Source organism: Ixodes scapularis, unplaced genomic scaffold (genome assembly GCF_016920785.2).
Source record: "Ixodes scapularis isolate PalLabHiFi unplaced genomic scaffold, ASM1692078v2 PGA_scaffold12__126_contigs__length_90152505, whole genome shotgun sequence".
In the NCBI taxonomy this organism is placed as follows: Eukaryota; Metazoa; Arthropoda; class Arachnida; order Ixodida; family Ixodidae; genus Ixodes; species Ixodes scapularis.
The window spans coordinates 88,308,275-88,330,816 of record NW_024609838.1 but is presented as its reverse complement, the minus strand read 5'-3'; the positions used below and the strand labels follow the sequence as shown (position 1 = coordinate 88,330,816).

At 44.6% G+C, this 22,542-nt stretch overlaps 1 protein-coding gene across 1 annotated transcript in view; it reads right to left on the bottom strand.

Annotated features, from left to right (window-relative positions):
- Positions 1–22,542, bottom strand: part of LOC8025406 (latrophilin Cirl) — a 47,754-nt gene that overhangs the window by 12,931 nt on the left and 12,281 nt on the right. The window contains exons 4-13 of the mRNA XM_042289255.1: positions 20,368–20,616; positions 17,911–18,075; positions 17,098–17,201; positions 16,195–16,386; positions 15,519–15,702; positions 12,361–12,504; positions 9,075–9,268; positions 8,533–8,582; positions 5,653–5,764; positions 3,148–3,251 (exon numbers count right to left, since the gene is read on the bottom strand). Of these exons, the coding sequence (XP_042145189.1) occupies positions 3,148–3,251; positions 5,653–5,764; positions 8,533–8,582; positions 9,075–9,268; positions 12,361–12,504; positions 15,519–15,702; positions 16,195–16,386; positions 17,098–17,201; positions 17,911–18,075; positions 20,368–20,616 (1,498 nt within the window). The remainder of the gene's footprint in view (positions 1–3,147; positions 3,252–5,652; positions 5,765–8,532; positions 8,583–9,074; positions 9,269–12,360; positions 12,505–15,518; positions 15,703–16,194; positions 16,387–17,097; positions 17,202–17,910; positions 18,076–20,367; positions 20,617–22,542) is intronic.

Genomic DNA, 22,542 nt, shown 5'->3' with positions numbered 1-22,542 from the left:
TAAGCGGGGTCAATAGATGCAGAATTTGGCCCCTACTGCAGCGTCCCTAAAAAAGCTTTACGTAACTAGCCCAAAAAATGTTGAACCGAATTTCACTAAAAAGTTAAAACTTAATTCATTTGGGAAGAGATAAACTTACGCCATTGTGCACTATAAAATAGCTCGTAGTCATTGTGCACTATAAAATAGCTTGTAGTATAAAATAGCTCGTAGTACTAGCAACGCAAAAATATAGCTTCAGTGTGCTTTCGTCGATCACGGGCATGAACATGCTGAAGATATGGTTTCACTCTGCCAAAGAGTGTAGAGCAAGTTCTCATTTCAGCTGATCCAGAAGCTCTACCCTCCAAATTTACGGAAATTTTTTAACTTGCTTGACCGCTTCCAAACATGCATGTTCTGACCCTGCAGGAAATACGTCCTTGTAGCAAGCAAGGATGCTGATCGCCACAAAGACCCCCCAAAAAAAGTGTAAAAATCATTGCGCCAAGCCCGAATATTCCTCCCCTTTTCCTTGTAAGGCTAGGCTAAGGCCTCGCAAAAACCAGCCAAGTCACGTTGCAAGAGGAGCACACTGGATACGCCCTCCAGTCCGAAATAAAAAATTTCTCGGATAAATACAAATAATAAGAAACATTCCCTCGAGTGCGCCACCTTTTAGAATTTTTTTCAAAAATAGAAAACCACTTTATGGTACGTTTTGGTAGATATGACATTAGGCAATGCGTCAAGAAAACAGAGATAAGCAGAGAAGAGTTTAGGTATTGTCTGACTGTTGTTGAAATAAGGCCTTTTGTACTGCAGCAAGGTAGTTACTTGGGCCAGGCAGTGGCCTAAGAGGTTCCAAATAAAATTTGGCTCGGCCTACACCGTTCTTGAGTCGCGCAGCCCTGCCTAAACCATGCCACGAGTACCACAGTCATTGAAAGTCGAAAAAAAAAAAAAAGGCTGGAGGTACACCTAAGCACTTCTTGCAAGTTGTGAATGCAAAAGCATGCAAACCGCTCATCCGCTCCCTTTTTCGTCTGCTGCATACTTTTCGTCGCCGGTCAGCGCGCGTGCTCCCCTGGTGACCTTGGACGCTCTGTGTTAACGGCGTGCTGATGGACACCCAGCGCCATGGGATGGGCGGTCGTGGAAACTGACGAGTGCAGCGGCCAATGTGAGCCCCGTCGACGCGCCAGCCAATGGAACCCAAGGCGAAATCCATCAGCTTTACTTCGCTCCTTTGGGATCGGGGAAACTAGGTGCCGTTTTAGGGCTTCCAACTGACGATGTCAGCTCACTCCATGGGACCCCCCAGTTAATGCTTTCGCATTAAAACTTTCTCGCATGAATTCAGGTAACGAGCAACGAGCGAGACTGGCGCACACACCAGTCTCGCTCTGGCATCAATGTACCTGGGCTCAGGGACACCAGCTCCTCTCCCGTGTGAACGCACCTGGCCTCAAGTATTCACAGGCTCCGCTCCGGCGTCAAGATCCTCGGCACTAACATACTCGACCCCATCTCGGCATCGGGGGCCAAACTCAAACATACCTGCCTCCGTCCGGCATGGCAGGGCATCGGGCCCATCACGGTCAAGGGAACCAACAACGCAAGTCAGGACCCGCTGGTGACTATGCGTAGCACAAATGCCTTGTGAATAACCATGCTTATATCGCTGTCAGTCTCCTGATCTCTTCTCTCGTCATCCCAAACGAACCTTGACTGCAGACTTGGGATGTAATCTATTACAACTAACGAATTAGGTACTTGTAATCCGTTACTTTATTAAGTAATCTTGTAATTGCCTTGTTACTTTTTTGCAGCAGTAATTTGTAAAGTAATTTTGTAACAAATATTTGTAACGGATTACTTTAGTTACTCGTTACTTTCTAAAAATAGAAACATAATGCAGAAACTAAAGCAATAGCTAGGAGCAGGCAGTTCAGCAGCATAAAGATAGCAGGTTCAGCAAAATAGAAAACGTCATGAAGAGGAGAACCGAATATAAAAAACAATTTTTTTGTATGACCGGTCACTTGAACTACTAGAAAAACGTGCAATGCATATACAAATATGCGAAAAACAAAGATCAGGAAGACAACGCCGAGTAGTCGTCTTCTTGATCTCCTAGCGGAGGCAGACGCTGCGACTGAGCATGCGCACCACTAGCTTTGTCTGCAGAATTCCAGGCACCATTTCTGGTCACCATAAGCTAACGGGATGGTGGGTGTGGTTGCAGCTGTTGCTGTCTTGTCAGCTTACAGGTGGATGAAGTGCACCTACATTCTTTCCGGTCAAAAACAAAACCTAAATGAATATTTGGTATCGTTCGTGGCACGAAATATGATCAGAGCCGAAATATCACGTCAAAGTAGTGCCGCATACTCCACTAAAATCGATTCTAAATTCGCGACGAGCTGATCTTTAGCGGGTGGCAAGCGGGTTAACTTTTAGTCAAGAAAGACTGGACGGCGCGTACCGCAGCACCCCCGTGACGTCACGTCGCCGTGGAGCCGCGGTTGATTGGATGTACCACAGCACCACTGTGACGTCACATCGCGGCCGTACAGCTGATGATTAGTGTTGCTATCTCTCTAGCAGATAGTTTCGCTTTTGCTGTTGACGCCCAAAACCACACTTTTGGGCCATGATATATATAAAACTATATAAAATATATAGAAAAAAAATGCCTCGTAATTTAGGGACACTGACTGAGCTGAAAACAGTCGTAATCCCAAATTTGAAAATGTTGACCGGATTTTTACAAGGACTACCATAATGCGGGGCTGGGGTCTATGGGAAATGAAAAGTAGCATTGCAGAACATTTTTGAAAACATCAACACTGTCTCTATTGTTTTCTTGATTTTTGTATGGAAAAAGTAACGTGAAAGTAATTTGTATTGTAAAGTAATCAGTTACTTTTCATCAAAAGTAATCTGTAACAGTAATCCATTACATTTGAAGCTCGGTAATTTGTAATTGTAATCCATTACATTTTTAAAATAATGGGCATAAGTCTGCTTGACAGTGTCACACATGAACGAGATGCTACGCTCATTCATACAACTTGGATGATCGACACACACCAGACTGGCAACATACCTACTGATGACGTAGGAACAATGCAACTTAGCCACGGCATACCTATGTATGCTCACCTGAAGAAATGAAAGGTGATGATAGTGAGCGCCATGCAGATGATCGAGATGAAGCAGCCGATGTATGTGATCACTTGAAGGGCCACTTCGTTGGAGTAGGACAGCTGCATCATCAAAACAACAGAAGGTCAGAATATATCTCTGGAGATAGCCCGATAGATATCTCAATATTCCCACTGAGCATTCATCGCAGTCTACGGAAGGGAGCTAGCGAGTCGCAAAGCCTAGAAAATATTCTGGGCGACACTAAACATGACATTTCGTACGTGCCCACAGACTGCATTTTTGTGTCTAATGTTTCTCTTTTCACTACTGTTTTCCCGAGCCCTTTATAAAGATATAGGAGTAAGGGTTCGACCAATGCATGCTTGAAGGATAAAAATAAGCTTTAGTCAAATAAACCGTATATTTTGATAGCCTCGAAGTGAAACCTTACGAGACTGAGTGCCACTCGACTTAGGTGCAACTTGCGCATAGTGGTGTTTCTTACCTTGTAGTTCGCATTGTGCTTTAAGCTGCGGGAGACAGCGACGTAACCGAATCAATATTAAGTTATGTGTGCCTAAATCAAGAAAAAATTTTTTATGTCACTTTAAGCCTGGGAAATTTCTTTATAATTTGCAACCTCCCCTCCCCTCCCCATTTCCGGTTTTTGATCGGCCTGCTTCATCCCGAGTTTGCAGCAATTCGGCCCGCTTCAGCAAAAAGTTGCCGACCCCCGGGTCACTAAACCAATCCTGCACAATGACAGATGCTGTTTGCTTATGCTTACGTGATTGGTTTTGCCGGTGATAGCACAAAGGGTCACTTTACTTGAATGACTTTATCGGAGTGTAGGGTGTGATCGGATTAAGGTTGGAGCTAGGTATGACTTGCCCCCGCCTGCGGACTAAGTACCCTGGACAAAGTATGAATCACTGCTAACTGCGGACTAGCTGGACCAAGTATGACTTGGCGCCGACGCTGGACAGAGGGCTACCTAAAATTAAGAGGAAATCGAGTAAAAATAAGGGCTGGGCTAACTTTCTGCGTGCGATCGAGAAATGTTAAAAAAGTGACATTTCTAGATCTATGCGACACCCTAAACTCGTTATCTCAGCTCTGACGATGAAGCATAGATGGCCATCCACTGCAGTCGCAAATGTTCGTTAATTTGCCGCAGTAGCTAACTAACCCCATTTTTGCCAATGTCACCATTGACCCAGGCACTGCATTTAGTATACTAGAAATAAACTATCTTTTGGTGTTTAAAAAAAAAAAAAATACAAATCGTGGCAAAAGTAGAGGTGGGGCTTTTATGGTTTGAATGCTTATGCATTGCCTGCAGTGGACTACGCATCCTCAACGTTGCCTTGGCCTGTGTGTAACGCTTTTTCGTCACACTTGAACGTTACACTTTTCCATAAAATCCAGCTTATAAACATATTCTGCATTAATAAGAAAAGCTGTCCTCTTTTTAAAGTTGGTGCGCAAGAATTCATACAATAACCAACCAAATTAGTGCGCAAGAATTCATACACTCACCAAGTTCGGACTATAATGAAGCAGTGCAACAATATATGCAAAAATGAAATACAGTTTGTGTGCGTTTATAAAATTCGATACTTTTGTTAGCATGTTAACAATACCCAGCTAAAGGTTTCATCAGTATAAGTAAATGGTGCTGTATACAAACAGTGTGGGGACGAGTTTCAAGACCTGCAACACTAGGAACCAGCCAAATGCCACAGCATTTCAAAATATGCTTGACTGACAGCAGGACACACTGCACATGAATCAATATTTCCAAACTTCTAAAGAAAGTGTAGATTAATTCGCACGAAAAATCACCAAAGTGTGAAAACCATGTGGAACTGACATTAGTCAACTGGACAGTTATTTACCTATTAACTCGTTTATTTGTTTAATTATTATACACCTTAAAAGCCATTAAAGGTTCAGTAGCACAATCAGACTGGAAGACATTGTGATAAAATGTGCGGAGAGGACACAATTGCGCAATGTTACGCCAGGATTGTAGGGAGTGAATAGTATTGAGTGAAGATTTGAATGCTGACGTGCCATGCTGTATTAAACCCTTCCTCAGTCTGGACCCGTTGATTACTATCATCGTGCGAGGGTATAGCGTCTGTGCCACAGTAATGGCAGCCCTCTAGTGACTGATGAAGCAAGATGTTGAAGATGCTCCCAGGGATACGAGGCATAAACTTTCGAGACACTAGCACAATGCAACGTACAAATTGAATACAAGCGCAGCGTCAGCCTTTATTTCAGACTCTGCTCCCTCGGCACAAAGCCGCTTTAGAGCCGATTTTGTGCAGAGAGGAGCAGAATTCAAACCGAGAAAGAACTACGAGGTAAAGGACAGATTCTTATCTGCCATCGACGTGCAAAAGTGACGATGCCCGACAAAGTACATTTTCACGACCGCCAGTAGTACGGCAACTGCTATTTGGGTCGCCAGGTGGCTCTGAATATTGAAAAGGGGCGGAAGGGGGGTCCCACCTGCACGGCCCTGACGTCCATGAGCACTGCAAAGTTTGTCAGGTGGTTGCAGGCGCAGGTGGTGTGGGTCTGGTTGCTCGACTCCACCCAGCAGCCCCGCTCGGACCAGTCCCTGGGAAAGTGCGGACAGCCGGTCAAATACTGCTTCACGCTATGCTTACAACCGGTTCCCATATAATTAGTGCTGCCAGCACTCGAAATAGTGTGCTCATCTTGCACTGACTTCAACAGGACTTGGTGCTAGCCATGACAGCTTGCACTTGCGTGGAATTAAACACAGATAAATGCAAATCAATGAAAATATCACATTCTCAAAATCTGTGTCATACCTACCATCTTAACAGCAATTACCTCTCACTGCAGTGTCTGTTTATAAATATCTTGGAGTTCACATAACATCTACCTTTCTTGGAAGATACATGTAGAATACGTAGTTAATAGTGCTAATGCGCATGTTAGGGTACCTGAAAAGATATTTCTTTCTCGCTCCGTCTTCATTAAAACTATACCATGTAGAAAACTCTAATTCGCCCAAAACTGGAATATGCTGCAGCAGTATGGAACCCTGCTCACTCGTCACTAATTACCATACTTGAATCCATTCAAAATCGCTCAGCCCGTTTCATTCTGTCAAACTATCACCACACCCCCAGCGTCACTACAGTGAAAAACGCGTTAGGTTTACATTCCCATCACATTCATTGCCGTAAAATATTTCGTTCGTGTCTTTTTCATAAAATATTCCATCAAAATGCTGTACTTCGTCAAAACATAATTAACCCACCATCCTACATCTCCGCTCACATTGATCACAGTCATAAGGTCGGCATTCCAAATTTCAAAACATTGTTATTTCAATATTCTTTCACGCCTCTCAAGTCCTTGGATTGGAACAACCTTCCCGCCTCGACTGTCAACATCACTGATATCGTCCTGTTTAAAAATGTTCTTACCAGTATATGTGCGCATTGTAAATATTTTATAGCTCACTCCCCTCTTCAATGTATTTACCTTAAGGGTATTTGAAATAAATAAACAAATAATGACTTCTCATCCACTTAATGTTGGTTTGAACGTTCATAACTCACTAACTCAGCAATGACTTGAACATGAATTGGCACCTACTGAGCACTGGCTCGAACTTCATTTGGTGCCGACTTAGCAATGATCTGAAGTTTGTGGGACAAAGTGCCATCCTGGGTGGGCTTAGTGGCATGCTGCGGCCACTCAACGTCAATACTGCCTCGCGCGTCCACGAGCGGGCGAGCGCATGGCCAAATGGTTACGGTGTTTGGCTTTATAACGCGGAGGCCCCAGGTTTGACTCCTGGGAGCGGACGCATCTTTTTGTTAATTCGATTTAGCGTTCTCGAAAGTTTGGGAACCTTGTCGTCCGATCGAGTTGTGAATGTTCTACGCGCCGAGCGTTCTACGCCAAATGTTCCAGAAACCCACGCGGTTACAGAAGGTGCTCGTAGCGGTCTGAGGTCAGTCTTGCTTCGGTGCTCGACCCCTGCGGTTATGCTGACTTCGACGTGACTATTTGGCTTTTGTTTTCTCGACGCAAGTTCACCACATCACCCCTCATCTGCCACAATATGGGCTTTGACGAGAAATTCTGCAGAATTTCTTCTCGAGCTGAATCCTGAAAAGGAGCTAAGGATACCGTACAATGATCGAGACCGAAATAAAGCTGTTCCAGCCCGCTGCATACAAACGCAACGTCGTCTATTTTTTAACCCTTTTGTTTTTATCCGTTTATGGGCTTAACCTAACAAAGTAACCCCAAAGCTGGACAAAAAAGAGTGACCCTTAGATACATTTGTACGATATTGATGTAAAAAAACATGCCGTGGTCTGTGGCCCACTTTTGGACAGCGAAATCGTGCAAGTGGTTAGGCCTAGGAACAATTACGTCTCTTTACGAGCCAAGTGTTGCTGACACAGAACCTGCTTGCAATAGCACGGAGTACTTTTTTTAATTTTCTTTCGCAATGAAATTGTTGAAGGCACCCTAAGAAAGGTTTTCAATCTGCAGAGCATTGTATAAACAGCATGTCTTTGTTGGCGGAGGCAAGCAAAAGTCAACTTCTCCTAAGTAAATACGGAAGAATTACACATAGAAGCACAGAACACGGATGACCGGGTACTTAGGAAGAGGGAGGAAGATAGAGCCAGCAACGGGGCCAGCAAGCGACAACGACCAACACTGATGTTGACAAGCGTCTTGTCTAAAGTGCCAAAGGTATGCGTTCAATAATTGCATATTCACTTGTTTTTGGTTGTTATGATTTGATGCATGGTTTATCTATTGTCAAATAAAGAAACTGGAAACTCGTGACAAAAAAATCTTTTTTTCGTTAATATGTGCGCTTGTAGAAAAAGCAATTACAATGACACATATAGGATGATCTATCATAAATGTTACAGAAGCACTTCAATAATGAGAACTGGACCTAAATATATCCGAACATATATTTTACGTTGGGGCTGGCAAAGAGCCCCTTCAATGCAAAAAGTTATTTTGGCCCACCCGCAAAAACAAATTCTGGTGCCTGTGGACAGCATGGGCTGTTCGTGTTCTGTCCTTCTACATTCAATTCTTTCCTAAGCTTTTATCCAAATCCAACGTGCTCACCCCAAAACAGTGTTCTCCCAGGTGAGTACTACATGAAAAACAAAAAGATCTCACAGTTTCAGCGCATTTCTTAATTCCAAGTTCACCTAATTTGAAGACTTCCGCTGTCTCCATGAGCTCCAAATTATTGAGAGTTGACTTCCAAACTCGTGCTACTTTCGAGGGCAGTCAACAGTTGTTCCCCAACAAAACTGCCTTCATTTCTGCGTGACAATGAAATTAAGTATATGGCAATAAACATACCTTTTGCTGAAGTCCCAGAATACACACTCGGGGTCGCTCACATTCTCCTCCTGAAAACAAAAGATTATTTCACTTAGGCAACATTCACAATAGATGGCTATACATACATAAAAGAGTGACTCGCACAACTGCTTCGTAGAAGATGCATAAAACCATAAAAACGATCAGACTGAGAGGCTTTAATCTTTGGGGCCACGCAAGTATTCATAATTTTATGCTCAGATCGAAAAGAATTTCCGACATAGACTATGTACATCCAACTTTTATTTAAATTTAAATATTCTTCAAATTTGATTCGCGTTCGTCAAAATGTTCTAGTTGACTTAGCTTAGTTTGATATACTCAGGACCTAATCAGATTTTTCTGTGAATATTTGAACTTGACATTTAGAAAAGACAAAAATTTGAATCAAAAATTACTCTTTCTTGATTCTGAGAATATTTGATTTCTAAATCATTTCTTTTGTGCAGTCAAATTATTTTTTTATTCTTTTTGCATTGTAACGCCATTCCAAATGCCTTGGTGGCTGATAAAATGTGCACCTTGTTGTGCCTGAGGGTGACCAGCACGGGCTGGGACAGTCCCAGCACACGGCGGCGACCCAGTGCGGCAGCCATGACCCTCGAGTTGACCAGTCGCGTCATGTTGCCTCCAACCCCGTCGCCCCCTGGGGGACTCGGGGCAGACAAGATGGCCTCCATCTGACGGTAGGAGAAGAAGGCCACCTTGACCACACCTGCGGACAAGGGAAACACAGTTAACCATGCTATTCCCACTGAACAAGGCACAATGTCCTCTGGTGTACAAGTCGCGGCTCACAAATTCATGTCCGTGCGCCCTATATACAACGGTCAGACTCATACACTTTTGTTTGTAAGTATGAACCGTAACTGTGCAAATTGCACCCGGAGGAGTATAATTTTCGTTCAATTCGTTAATGAAACTGGCCCACGCTAGTTTGGTAAAGTTTTGTCTAAAACTTACTTCAAGTAAAGTGTACAAAGTAAATGAGAGGTTATGCACTTCAAGGAAAGTAGCAGTAAGTACCCCAGGTGCAATCAACCTGAATTTAAAGTACTACAATTACAATGTACTTTCGAAGTAAAGTGGGGGGATCGGTGGCTGAGTGGTCTAGCGCACACCAGCTCGGAGCGCGTGGAGCGAAAGCTCGCGCTGCAGAACCCAGGGATCCTGGGTTCGAGCCCCACCCCTGCCCGTTTTGATCTGGATGAGCATCGTACACCGGCGTGCGGTCGTGTATCACTACTGCGTGATGCACGTTGAAGACCCCAGGCTAGCGGCTGTACCGCACTGGCTAAATTTCTCATCTACAGCTGGGAGACTCGTCGCCCCTGTGAGGCAGACCAAGTTCTAGGCTGTATAAACACACACACAACCCAATTTCTTTTTCCAAATAAAGTACAAGTGTGCATTTTAAGACAACCTTTCACGATGATCAATCATTTTAATGGTATGCATTGCCACAGGGGTAATCAGGGGTGCATCAGTTATTTTCACAAAGCATCAGTTATTTTCACAAAGCATCATTTTGGGATACAAATTTAACGAGCCCAAATTTGGGAAATGTTTATTGAAGTCGGGAGTTGTACTTTCCTCGGAAACTACTAGAAAAAAAATAATTTCAGCGAAGAACAAGTACATATAATCAGAGAATGTACGGGGGGTTCCCGAGAAAAAAATTCCGTGTTCATTGCCCCGGGTAAAAAAACTATGCACTGCAGAAAGCTTGAACTCCATGAGAATGTGACGCTAGGGATAGAACGCCAAAGTTTGAAAACGTTTTCTGGATCAAAAGATAACTGAGAAAAACTCAATATCTCTATGAGCCGACGTTCACCCAAGCCTAATATCTTCAAAACAAGAAATGGCATTGGGGGTGCCTGCAGAATCTACGGTATTTCAGTGAAACAAATTTGTGAGCAAGAAAGAAAAAAATGTTCTCTTTCTTGCTGACATGCGTTTTTCCCTCATATAAATACCACAAACATTCACAATATCATTTGTTGTTTTGACGATACTAGGCATAGGTGGACGTTGGCTCCCAGAAAAATATTGTTTTTCTCCATTATCTTTTGATCCAGGAAACATCATGTTCTCAAACTTTTGCGTTCTATCCCAACTGCTAGCTTCACATTCTCATGGAGCTTACTGCAATGCCAAGTTTATTTATCCTGGCCGGGAAACACGGTTCTCTGTTCTCTGGAACTCCCTGTACTTCAAGTAAAGTAAAAGTATTCTAAACCTCTTTGAAGTAGTACTTCATACAATGTACAGCACTTGCCAACACTGGCTATATCGGAATCACAATACAGCCGCCAACCGATTTTTCGGACGACAATAATTCGGACTTGTTTGATATTTCGGACCTAAAGGAGGAACCGTGACCTACCCGATGGAAATAATGCATATACACGACCGATGTTTCAAACAAAGTTTGAAAGTTAATTTTATGGACAAAAAAATCATTGCGACCGATCAGCGGGAAGCGCCACCGAGAAGCCGCCATTTTGGATTTTATGCTGGCTGCACATGAATTGGCTTGGTTTGGCAGTGCAACTTGAGTACTGCTAACTCCTACCGCTAGGTAACGCTATAAGGCTTTTTTTTTCTAGCTGCGAGTCATTATCGTCATCATTGTCACCATTTTGCTTTGTTCATTCGCCATTGCAGTTGTGGACTTGCGCCTCTCATCTCGACTCGGTGAATCATGTTTTCGGACTACACTGGCTTGGACGTTATGGCCGCAGCTATTCTTCCGTCGCCGCAAAGTGGCGCTAAGAAGCGCTGAAAGTACTCGACCATAACGCTAGAAAAGAAGGCAGCAATCCTCAAGTGATTAGAGAGTGGCTGAGTGCAAGCAGAGGCATAATCTGAAGCAAAGTGTGAAGCAGAACCTGAAGCAAGGCACTATGTACGTTTTTTTTGCACGCTTAGGCGTAATAAGAGCAAGTTTTTTTTATCTTCTGATTTTACGGATTGCTCTATTATTCGGATGTTTTATCGGTCCCTGCAAAGTCCAAAAAATAGGTCAGCGATTGTACACACCTACGGTCTTATCAATGTACTTTTGCTGTGCCAATCATACAAGGAAATGCGGCTTAAACAAGGGCGGGACTTATATATTATATCAACTTTTTTGTGAAAGTGGCTCTTTTTAGGGGGGTGCGACTTTTGTGATGCATTGCTTGTAAACCAAGAAATATAGTACTGAAATTCACAGGAAAAAAACAGGGAAAAAGAACAAATGACACAAAAAACACGATAAGTGCTAACATCAACAAAGTTCAGTGAAATCTCGAACAAGCAATGTAGTCACCTCCAGCGCAGCCACAGAAAACATAAAAAGTTTAAGTCCTCCAAAACAATAATATCAGAATGTACATTCCTACAAAACATCAAGAAGAAACCTCCCAGTCATTTAGTATAAACAACGAAGGACAGTGCCCTTTGTGCTAGCCATTGTGCGGCCGTGCAACGCAGAATGCTGAAGTGCAAGGCGATCTGAATGCGTGAAAGTAAAACATTGCCCCATTTCTAGTCATTTAGTTTGCATTACAAAAATGCTCACAGAATTAATTTTTTTCCAAGTGCTCGGTCATTTGGATTTATACGCAATCCCCGTTGACTTTGAATTTTCAGTCGGCGACACCATTATATGCATTCTTTCCTCGCTGATCATTACTGATGGTCCCGAAGCGCTTGTGTCCTTATGTGGGCTACCATTATGTATAGATAATTGTTAATATTATTAACATAATTAGGACGCACAATAGACAAACATCGTCGTATGCACAGAGAGTGACGTACCGTTGCGAGCGCTTTCCAGCAAGGTTTTGTAGGGGAGGTAGATGGAGTCTCCCAAGTCTGCCCACGGAGTGCCACGGACCATCTTGGGGTCGGGAAAGGACAGGTCCGTCACACTCTGGAGGCCCAGCACCCGCACTGCCACCACTGCGCATCAACGGGGAGGTCGTCAGGGCCACGGCTGATGTTGTATTTATTAATGCTTTAGCACGAGTACCCACATGACGGGGAAAAGCTGACGGCGTCTGTCTGCGGACAAAACAGTGAAATGGGAAGCACCCCACATAGGGAGGAGGAGCGTATAGGGAAGGACAAAGGAGAGGGGGAGGCGACGTCACGGGGCGGAAGATGTGCACGAGCGGATGCTGGGGCGAGTCTCAACTTGTAGGTGTGCGGAGTGCGTAGGCCTTGGTTTGTGCTACAAAATCGAGTGTGAACCAAGTACTAGCGCTGGGCCAAGAAGGAGGCAAAACAAGACGAGTTGTGAACAAAGGAGACGGGCTGCCGAAACCGGTGAACAGCAAAAGCAGTGCCAGGCAACGAATGACGCTGCGAAGTGTGCAAGGCCGGAAAAAATTAAAGGAAGGTCCATTGGTGGATCCTTAGAGAATGCGTTCGCATGACCCTTAAGAAATGCCACACACATCCCCCTTTGGGAAACGCTAACACTGAGCCCGCAACGAAGCCAAAAAGAGGCAGAAAAAAATAGAGGAAGCAAAAGAGAAAGCCAGAAAAGTAAAGGGGGACGTGTGTGGCATTTCCCAAGGGTCATGCTAATGCATTCCCTAAGAATCCATCAATGGATCTTCCTTTAATTTCTTATTATACCACCTGCCCCAATTAGGGTCAGGGGGGAGGCACAATGTAACAATGAAATATGCGTGGCAACATGATTCAAGACACATGTCTTCAATCATGTGTCTCTATCCTATTTAAAATGCAATAAGAACACATGTTTACACTTATAACTAAATTATAAAATTAAATTAAATAAAGTGGCGATTCCATCAACGAAGTAGTAGTCTTTAGATGCGCTGTGCTGTGAAGTTCTACAGAACAAACGGGTGACCAAAAATTGATTTTTGGTCACACGTTTGTTCTGTAGAACTTTGCAGCGGAGCACGTCTATCAATGTACAACCAACTAGCCCAAACCCAAGTCCAAGCTTTATTAATAAAGTAGTAGTCAACTCAGCCTGAATTTGTTAGGGATGCAGGCATTCTATTCAACCATGGATCAAAGAAAAAAATTATAATACTCGAATGTGTCGAGTCGAACAGGATACTCCAGTAATGAATGCGCATGGCAAGAATGGGTGTTTAGGCGGCCTGAAAAGCTCATATATTTTGTAATATTAACCTTCAATCTATGTACCTCCACTCTTTCACTCAACTTGAGCAGTTGTCTCTGCCACAGTAATGCTGAACTCAGCATGTCGTATTTGTAGAAAATTAACCACTTTTTTTTTGTATATTTTCTATCTTATTGGCGTTGATTTTCGTCAATGAGTCCAACACAATTCATGGACATATTCTAAAAAAAAACGTAATAAAGTTTTCTAAAGAGTCAGTTTTGTGTTAGATGAAGAAAACATCAGAAGACGCTTCAAAGACTAAAGCTGCTGGGTCACTTCTGCCACAGCAGAGTTAATAGGGAGTTTGTCATCGCCATTGCGCTTCCACTGAACGCTATTTTCGTTTCGTGCTTTTCAGGCGCTATTTTTAAGAAACTCTGTGCATGCGCAGAGTCTTTGCGTTCTTTTAAGAAGGATTCGTGATGTGCGAGAGGTTGGCTAAAGCCAAGGCGAGCACAGTCAGAAAATGCCAGCTCCCAGCTGCCATCTTCTACCTGTGCTCACCAAACGCGGCCACCTTGGCGGTTTTGTCCTGAGCACGATGTCGGTGGCCTTTTCGCAACAGCAATTCTCAATAGAGGACGGCAAAGGTACGGTGTGCGGAAGGCCGGTACACGAGGCCTCTCTTGCCGAGGCGACGGATGCAACCTTGACCGGTCGACCGCTTGCATCCTTTTTTCATATTTAAACAAGTTTAAAATGTTACTCTGGAGCAAAAGCTTCTATTTTCTTTTTTTTTTTTTATCTCAAGTTACAGCATTTTGCGTGTGAAATAAGAATTGTTATTGTACCTTGGCGGTGTTGCAAGCGTGAGATGCTTGGGTTTTGTGTCGCGGCGAAGAAACGCTATTCTAAAGCTCTCTTGTGTAACGTGTGCAAACGCTAAATTTAGTGTGTGTGCTAAAATTACGCATTTTATTCTTAAACTCCCTAATGTGCTTATCCCGTAAAAGGTAGTTTATTATTAAAATATAATCTCAAGCTTAGCCCTTCTTCAATCTTTTCAACTAATTGTCCATCATTGATGTATGAGAACTCCTCGGGAGGTTTTTGCGGGTGATTGCACATTGACGCTGTTCTTGAGTGATTTAATTCCATTAGTACTAATCGAGTATTTTTTCTAAGCAATTGTTTAAACTGCTCAGAATATATCATTGTATAAAACACAATTGTCCGCAAATAATCTAGTTTTTGACATCTATGTTCTTAGTTAAATATAATTATTGTGAAGTAGAAAAGGCAAAGGTCCCAACACAAAGCCCTGGGGCACCCCAAAGTCATGCATCATATTATGTTCATAGCCTTCGCAATACACATACTGTTCTTCCCATTCCAGGTGTGAAGCGAATCATTTCACTAGTTTGTGTAAGTTAAGAACTGCGTTCACTTCTAAAAGAAGCTTCTTGTGGGGACCTTTATCAAATGCCTCAGATAGATCCAGGAACAATATGTCAACTTGTCTTCTGCTGTTGATGATTTGACCAAAATCATCGGTTGCTCCAAGTAGCTGGGTCACTTGGACAACCTTTTTCTGCTGCAAAGTAGTTCTTAAAAGGTTGTCAGAAAGTTTTTACTCATAAAGAAAAGAATAACGGATACAAAGTGTACTGTCTCATCTTTGTGTCCTCGGTAGTTTCAGCGCCGTTTTACCATTTTATTATTATTATGCACCAACTAGCGGAACTTAATGCCTCGCTGTATATACGAGTGTTTACCAGGTAGAGGGGGAACAATGCTCCGCAAGTCTTTTCCACTGCAGTGGTGGAGGTGAAAAAGGAATCCACGAGAGTGGGTGAAGGGTGCTTACTGATGTTGCTCTGCAGGCGGCTGTAGTTCATGTTGGCGCTGTGGCTCTTCACCAGGAGCATGGCGTTGCGCTCCAGACCCTCGAGGAGTGACGATGCAGCCGCCCGCTGCTCCATCGGAGGCAGGTCTCCCCACGAGCTGCGCTGGTGTTCTTCCAGCAGGTTGCTGCTGAAGTCCACCACGTACTGGAGGCGGAGAAGGCAACGGGTTGCAGCCTCGGACAGGTCAGCTCGCGAGGACAAAACCAACAGCAGTTGTCTTTTAAAAGCACCAGCTGTTGGCACTTTCGCGTACGTGCCTTGGATGTACCTTCCAAGACGATCGTCACACGCACGACACCACGACGCCAGCATGCTGTTCCCACTGACGTTTTCTCACGTGAAAACGTTCCGTGGCACTGCGAGGTGATCTAGAATTCCCTCGCGTGACATCCCTTGATGTCAGGTGACACCACGACGAAAAATCGGGATGTCGCACCGTTATGCGACACTGTGATGTGACGTAACGTCACACGCCTTACTAGTGGTCATGTGACACTGAAATGCACGCAAGACCACTATGTCGTGTCACACCACGACATCATGCGTCGTCACGGGATAAACCAAAGAGACAGGCCTAGGCCTTTTTCTGAGCGTCCAGAAGTGGCAGCCAAACTTAAGTGACAGAGTTGGACTCACGTTCATGAGCTCCTCGACGACCTGCTGACGCTGGTAGCTGTCCAGCGCCTGGTCCAGCTTGTCCTCCATCTTGGACAGTAGTTGCTGAACGATGCTCGTCGTGTGCAGCAGGTCCCCGCCGTACAGCACCTTCACCCGCGTCTTCTGCGCCAGCTCGCTCGCCAGGTTCACCACCGACACCCCGTCGTGGATCTGTCGCCATTGTCCCTTCCGCTCAAGCTTCGCCTTGCGGACAACAAGCTGGCCACAGGTTCTACTCTGCCGCCTCCAGTGTTTCCCACAGCCAGAATGGCGTCACAATCTACGAGCCACAACTGAAATGTGTCGGTTGATGTCACTCTAAAGCTGCACGCTAAGACATTAGGAGCAACGCTTACTTTAATGTAGCACTGATGTGGCACTACCTATATAGTATCATTAACACAGTGCCCCATCAGCACTGCCTCGACTGAATCGGCGCTATTTTTGGCGCCGACTAATAATAGCGCCGAGGTTTGAACAGGCAGGGGCTGATGTTATGTGATGTGTCACGACAGGAGTTGCTGTTAGGATGGCTCCTGCCATCCGGCAGGCGGTTATTGCAACGCCCACTTGTATCATCGCCTTGTGGCAAAAAGCAGAACACTAAAACTAGACGACTTTTATAAAACAGTACATTTTCAATAATATACTTTTACCATACCTCTAGCATACTTCAAACTTTAGCTGCGCAGTATGCATGTCAACTCATTCTGGCAACTGAGGAGTACACGAGAAAAGTATACATTTAATTTACTATCGGTGAACTAAACATATAGATTACTTTGCATAGTGTTTCATAAAAGTGTGAAATTAATGTACTTTCTGCTGAGCGAAGAGCAGCGGAGCTATGGAAACGGAGAGCAATAGAAATTATCCACTCACCCTCCTCTCCAGGTCCCCAACCCAAAAGGAGTTGCAGCCACTGAGATCGGGTCGTTCCGACAGCCACTTGACCGGATTCACTCCACACTGCCAACGAGCATCCCCTGCAGCACAGAGGCACAGCCCCCAGCATGTTTTCATCTTTTGCTTCTGGCTGGAATCCTCCTTCAAAGGGGACAATGGGCCCAATTTTTCGTACCGTTAAATCAATGCTATATAACCCAAGAACATTTTTTTGCTCCAGACCACAAATTAAAATGAGCGTCTATACGGCCGAGTATAACCAGTCAACGGCATTAGGGTGCATGCCTGGTTCAGCTTAGTTAACAGAATTAGATGCAACTGCGTGCAACATGTCCAAGTTGCAATTTTTTTTTCCTTTTTTATTTCTATTTAAAAAAAAAAAAAATTTTATATTCATCTTTTGCACTACTAATAACCTCAAAAACTGTATCCTCCTTTACGTGCCGTCTTTTGTAACCGAGTGTCTTGCAATTCTGTTTTCGTAACCATCCTCGTTTCACATAAAAAAAAGTCTAATTTTGAGGATTTGAAGCGTAACTGAGGAAGTACAAGATATTCCATTTTGGGAAACAAATTAGAGGGGGCAGTTGAGGCTTCCATTTGGACCATAGCCTAGCCAGACTGCCCACTCCTGCGCCTATTAGTAGGAACTCCCGGTCAACCACAGATGTCTCCTGAACACCCAAAGATGCCTTCCATAGGAGAAAGATCCGGCACAAGCCCAAGTTATGCGATTGAACGGAACTTCGGTCCGAACTGGAGGAAGTGTGGGGCAAGAGCGCGACTGACCTCTGGCCCCTCCTGGACACGGGTACACGGCCACCTCTCCAGCTCGCGTCCAGTTCCAAGAGATCTCTCGTACCGTCACGGGCTGGCAGAAGTCCGTCAGCAGGTCCAGCGATGTTGACACTTCCTGCGTCGCCGCCTCTGTGGATGGCGCTTCTGTCGTTTCTTCTGTCGGAGAAATTGCGACGAAGATCGAGAAGCTGTCCAGCGGCCAGGGCACACCCGTTGCGGGTTAAGAAAACCAGGACAAGCTCCGTCACAAAGCCCTCTTTCCACTCGAGACGCCGGAGACGAGGAAACCAGGGTGGCCAGAGAGCTTTACGACACCTTTCTTAACCTGCAACAGACTATGGGCCAGGTTTGAAAAACACGCGTGCCTGCATGCATTGCCCGAAAAAGTATTAGTGATGACTGTGGGTTAAATTGGATCAATTAGTTCGATTTATATTTAGGTACTCTGACACTTCCGAGGCCTACGGGGCATTACAGAAAGGAGTGGGCAATAACAAAGATACATAAAAGTGGCGAAAAATATGACAAATGCTGGTTCCTGGGAGAAAAAATAATCTTCAATGGCACTTTTGAAAACAGAGGCGTTAATTATTGATGTTTTATTTTATTCTTCCAAATTTAATTGAAGTTTTCCCACTTAATTAAATTGGTGTATAACTATTCGAGTTTTCCAGCTAGATACTATACAGCGGGAAAAACCGCTAAATTTAGTGCGAAAACAGATCGGTGTATAATAATAACAATAGTACATTCATTTTTTTCAACAGAAACAATGTTGAAAAGGTGACACGGGAAAAAAAGTTGTAAACACAGCTTGCAGAGCACTAAGACACCTAAATCAGCGGTCGCGATCCAGGCACCGAAGCAATTATACAAAAATAAAACATGACATATGTACTACGTCTTAATTACAGACCAAAATTGCCAGGTCACTTACAGATGGACGCACACGATCTCACCGTTTGCTGGCTAAGGATGCATCTAAAATGACACATCTTTTCCTTTTATTATTTGCCACTTTCAGCAGTAGTGGTACTACCGTAAAATCCCAAGAGATGCCCCACCCCTGAAAGATAGCCTACCCCTATTTATGGCTTGATTTGCTATATATGTTTTTAAACATTGAAAGCTAGCCCACCCCTGGTAATAGTAGTGTTGGGAACAATGATGGCCTCGGTGTAAATGTGGACAGTTCGCTATGGTGGGATATAAGCGAACATTGCTGACTGGGAAGTAGTCATCTTTGCTTCGTTGCCCCCCCGCCTCCATAACAAGCTTGGAAGGAGCACGACCTAAAAATAGCAATTTCTTTCAACTTTTCTTGATTGTACATTGAAAGTTAGCCCACTCCATATTCTCAGCCGATTTGCTCTTGATATTAGGTCGGCTCTCTCTTGGGATTTTACGGTGGGGTGTCACAATCAGGCACTCGGACGTTCGAGGTCCGATCCGATGACTGCGGCTGTGGGTTGTAATTAGAGTCGCGACAGTTCCGCGTAAGATAGGGTGACCACCCGTCCCGCGACTCGTGGGACTGTCCCGCATTCAGGGCTCGTATACCGTGTCTCGCAAGAAATTTCCAAATCTTCAAAAATGTCCCGCGTTTCATACTGTCGTAAAATTCACTCTGCAACTCAAGGTGCTGCTGAACAACGGGGCCCGGGGAAGCGCAGAGGTCACTGGTAATTGTGTGAATCGCAATGGTATACACCATTTTCTATCCAAGTATTATGGGAAGCGACCGTCGTTCTTGCAGGAGAACCGACGTGCATGCTCCGTCGTGCCTCTCCTCTTGGTGGCAAATGTTGTAAGAAACACTGCTCGCCAAAAGTTTAAATATAAGATACTGCAATTATTTTCAGATTGCTGTGCCAATGCGAAAAGGTTGCCATGGATTTTTTTTTTCTTTTTTTTAGGGAAGACAGTTACAGAAGTAAAAAGCCTGCAACTCACGACGGTCGAAAAAGAACATAATGTTAAAAATTTGTGTAGGTCCATGTTGATACAAGTAAGCGTTAATTGACAGAAAAAAATAACCCGAAAGAGATTTACTGTTGTTTATTTCCATTTGATGCAGTGAGCTCTGCTAAAGTCCATTTTTTATGTTTTCAACTTCGACACATTTAATAACACATTTGGCATGAAAAATATATCACTGGGAGTGCAAATTATGTGAGTTTAGTTGCTGCAATACAATTAGCAGGTGTATAAACAGCAAATGATATTAATTCTGTTAACACAGCCTCGGTTCATGGTGTCCGTGTTAATACATTTCCTCTACCCCCCCCCCCCCCCTCCCGCGTCCCCCCTGCCCCGCGTGTCCCGCATTTTGCTAGCAGGAAGGTGGTCACCCTAGCGTAAGATGGTGCTCCCTATCAAGCCAGTCTTGAATGCCCGGTTAGCATAGAAAGTGTCGAAAGCTGTGAATCCAAACTCTTTCTCACTGACCCGTGGTGGTGGTGCGGAAGGGGAAGCCGATGTCCAGCACGTGCTCCGGACTCGGGGGCGGCGGAGTGCGCGCATTGTCCGCCTGCACGACGGCCGGGGGTGCGGCGGCGTGCACTGTGCCCGGCAGGGGAGGCACCAGGTCCCCCCCCGGGGTCCCCTTGGGAAGGTCCTGCAGCACCAGGGGGGGCGCCAGGGACCCCAGGGACCCCAGGGAAAGCTGCTTGGGACTGCTCGAGGTCGTCGACTCCGCTGCTGAGTAGAGGGGGGCGGGTCAATTCTAATCGGGAGGCGACTCGCTTCACCTATCTCGTCGTTTGGGTGCTGTGTTGTGCGAGGTAAAGGAGCAATTCTAGCACCTGGGAAGGAGTACTCTTATCTTTCCTGGACTCTCTTTTGTGTATCCCAGATGTAGCGCTTTTTGTGCGTCGAGAATCAGCCCATGGCTCAAACCTCGTACAACGTGGCACAGCACCAAACTTCAGAGGCAGAGTATAACCATGCAGTGTTTCAACAATCAGCCACTTCGTAAGCAACAACACCGGGGGAGTCTGGGCTATGCTTCCGAGGAAAAAAAACTTCAGCCATCTCATTCTTTGAAGTCATTAATTAAGCTTAAGCTCAGCCTTAAGCTTTGCCCAAAACCGCAGAAAATGCTTTTCAGTTTTTCAGAAGCATTAAAAGAGTTAGCGAGATCCCTGACACCCTATCACTCAGGAAGTTGCATTTTTTAATCCTAACCATTGCCAATTTCACCCGCTCGGCACTAGGCAACGAAATGGTGCTGTCCGCAACATAACTGCGGAATAGAGTATCAATACTCTAAGATAAGGTGACAAGCAGAGATTAGGCCGTTGATGCTCTAAGCCTAGCTGACAATCAGGTAATAGAGTGTTCACAATCTAAGCTTAGCTGATAATCAGGAAGTAGGGTGTTGATGCTCTAAGTGTCGCTGACAATCGGGGAGTAGTGTTGATGCTGTAAGCTTAGCTGACAATCAGGGAGTAGAGTGCTGATGCTGCAAGTGTAGCTGACAACTGGAGTTGTCAGTTGATGCTTTAAATGTAGCTTGTTTAGTGGCTCAGTAGATGGATGCATACAACGGAACCCCTTACATCAAGTGGCGACCTGCATCTAGCCAGCATTTTTAATGCAGAATGTGTTTTATAGGGCAGGTTTTGATCTTTTGAGCTTTATGTGCGTTGCAAAAACATTAAATGCTGAATCTAGCACGAAGCTTTCCCACTAAATTTAGCGGAAATATACCATATTGCTCAGTCCGTTTATTTCTGAGTTTATATGTACATTGTAACGGCTAACCTCTTGGTCTACATCAAGCACTGATACCTACAGTCCCTGACAAGGTGAGAATGGCAGGGGGAGCATCAGCCACCTTCAACAACAGCGTCTTACGCACCTTGAGTGTGCATGCGCAGCCAAAACTCGGCAGAAGGCATGGAGCTTGAGGCCGGGCATTCCAAAGACCCTTCTCACTGTCTCAGTGATTACAGCAGCATGTCTGAGATTGGTGGTGGTGGCAACCATGCTGCCCTTCTTATTATAATTATTAATATTATAATTTATGCGCGTACCTGCAGAGCCCGCAAGAGCATTACCTCGGGAGGTACTAGCACATTGCCGAGCTTTATATTTTGTTTGTTCTCTTTATTGCTTTGGCTGCATCGAATTGCTTATAGGCGTACAATCACCGACAAACTTTCAGTGCTCTGCAGGGACTGGAAAACGTCCGAATCATAGGTCAGTGCGAATAATCGTCAGATAAAAAAAACTTGCCTTGTTCCGTTTAAGCGGGTTTAAAGAAGACGTCACTCGTGCCTCATTTGAGGTTACGCCTCCGCTTGCGTTAGGCCACTCTCTATTAGCTCGAGAATGGCTGCCTTCTTTTCTAGAGTTATGGTCGAGTACTTTCTGCGCTTCTTAGCGGTACTTCACGGAAGAGCAGATGGGGCCATGACGTGTCTGAGGCAGCATAGTCCGAAAACACGATTCACCCAGACAAGATTGAGATGAGAGGTGCGAGCACATGACTGCAGAACGGCAAATGAACGAAGCGAGATGGTAACATCGATGATGATAAAGACGCGCAGCTAGAGAAAAAACGCCGTAGCATAGTGTCGCCTGTGCTACGGCTCCACGGTGGTGTTTCTCACTGATTGT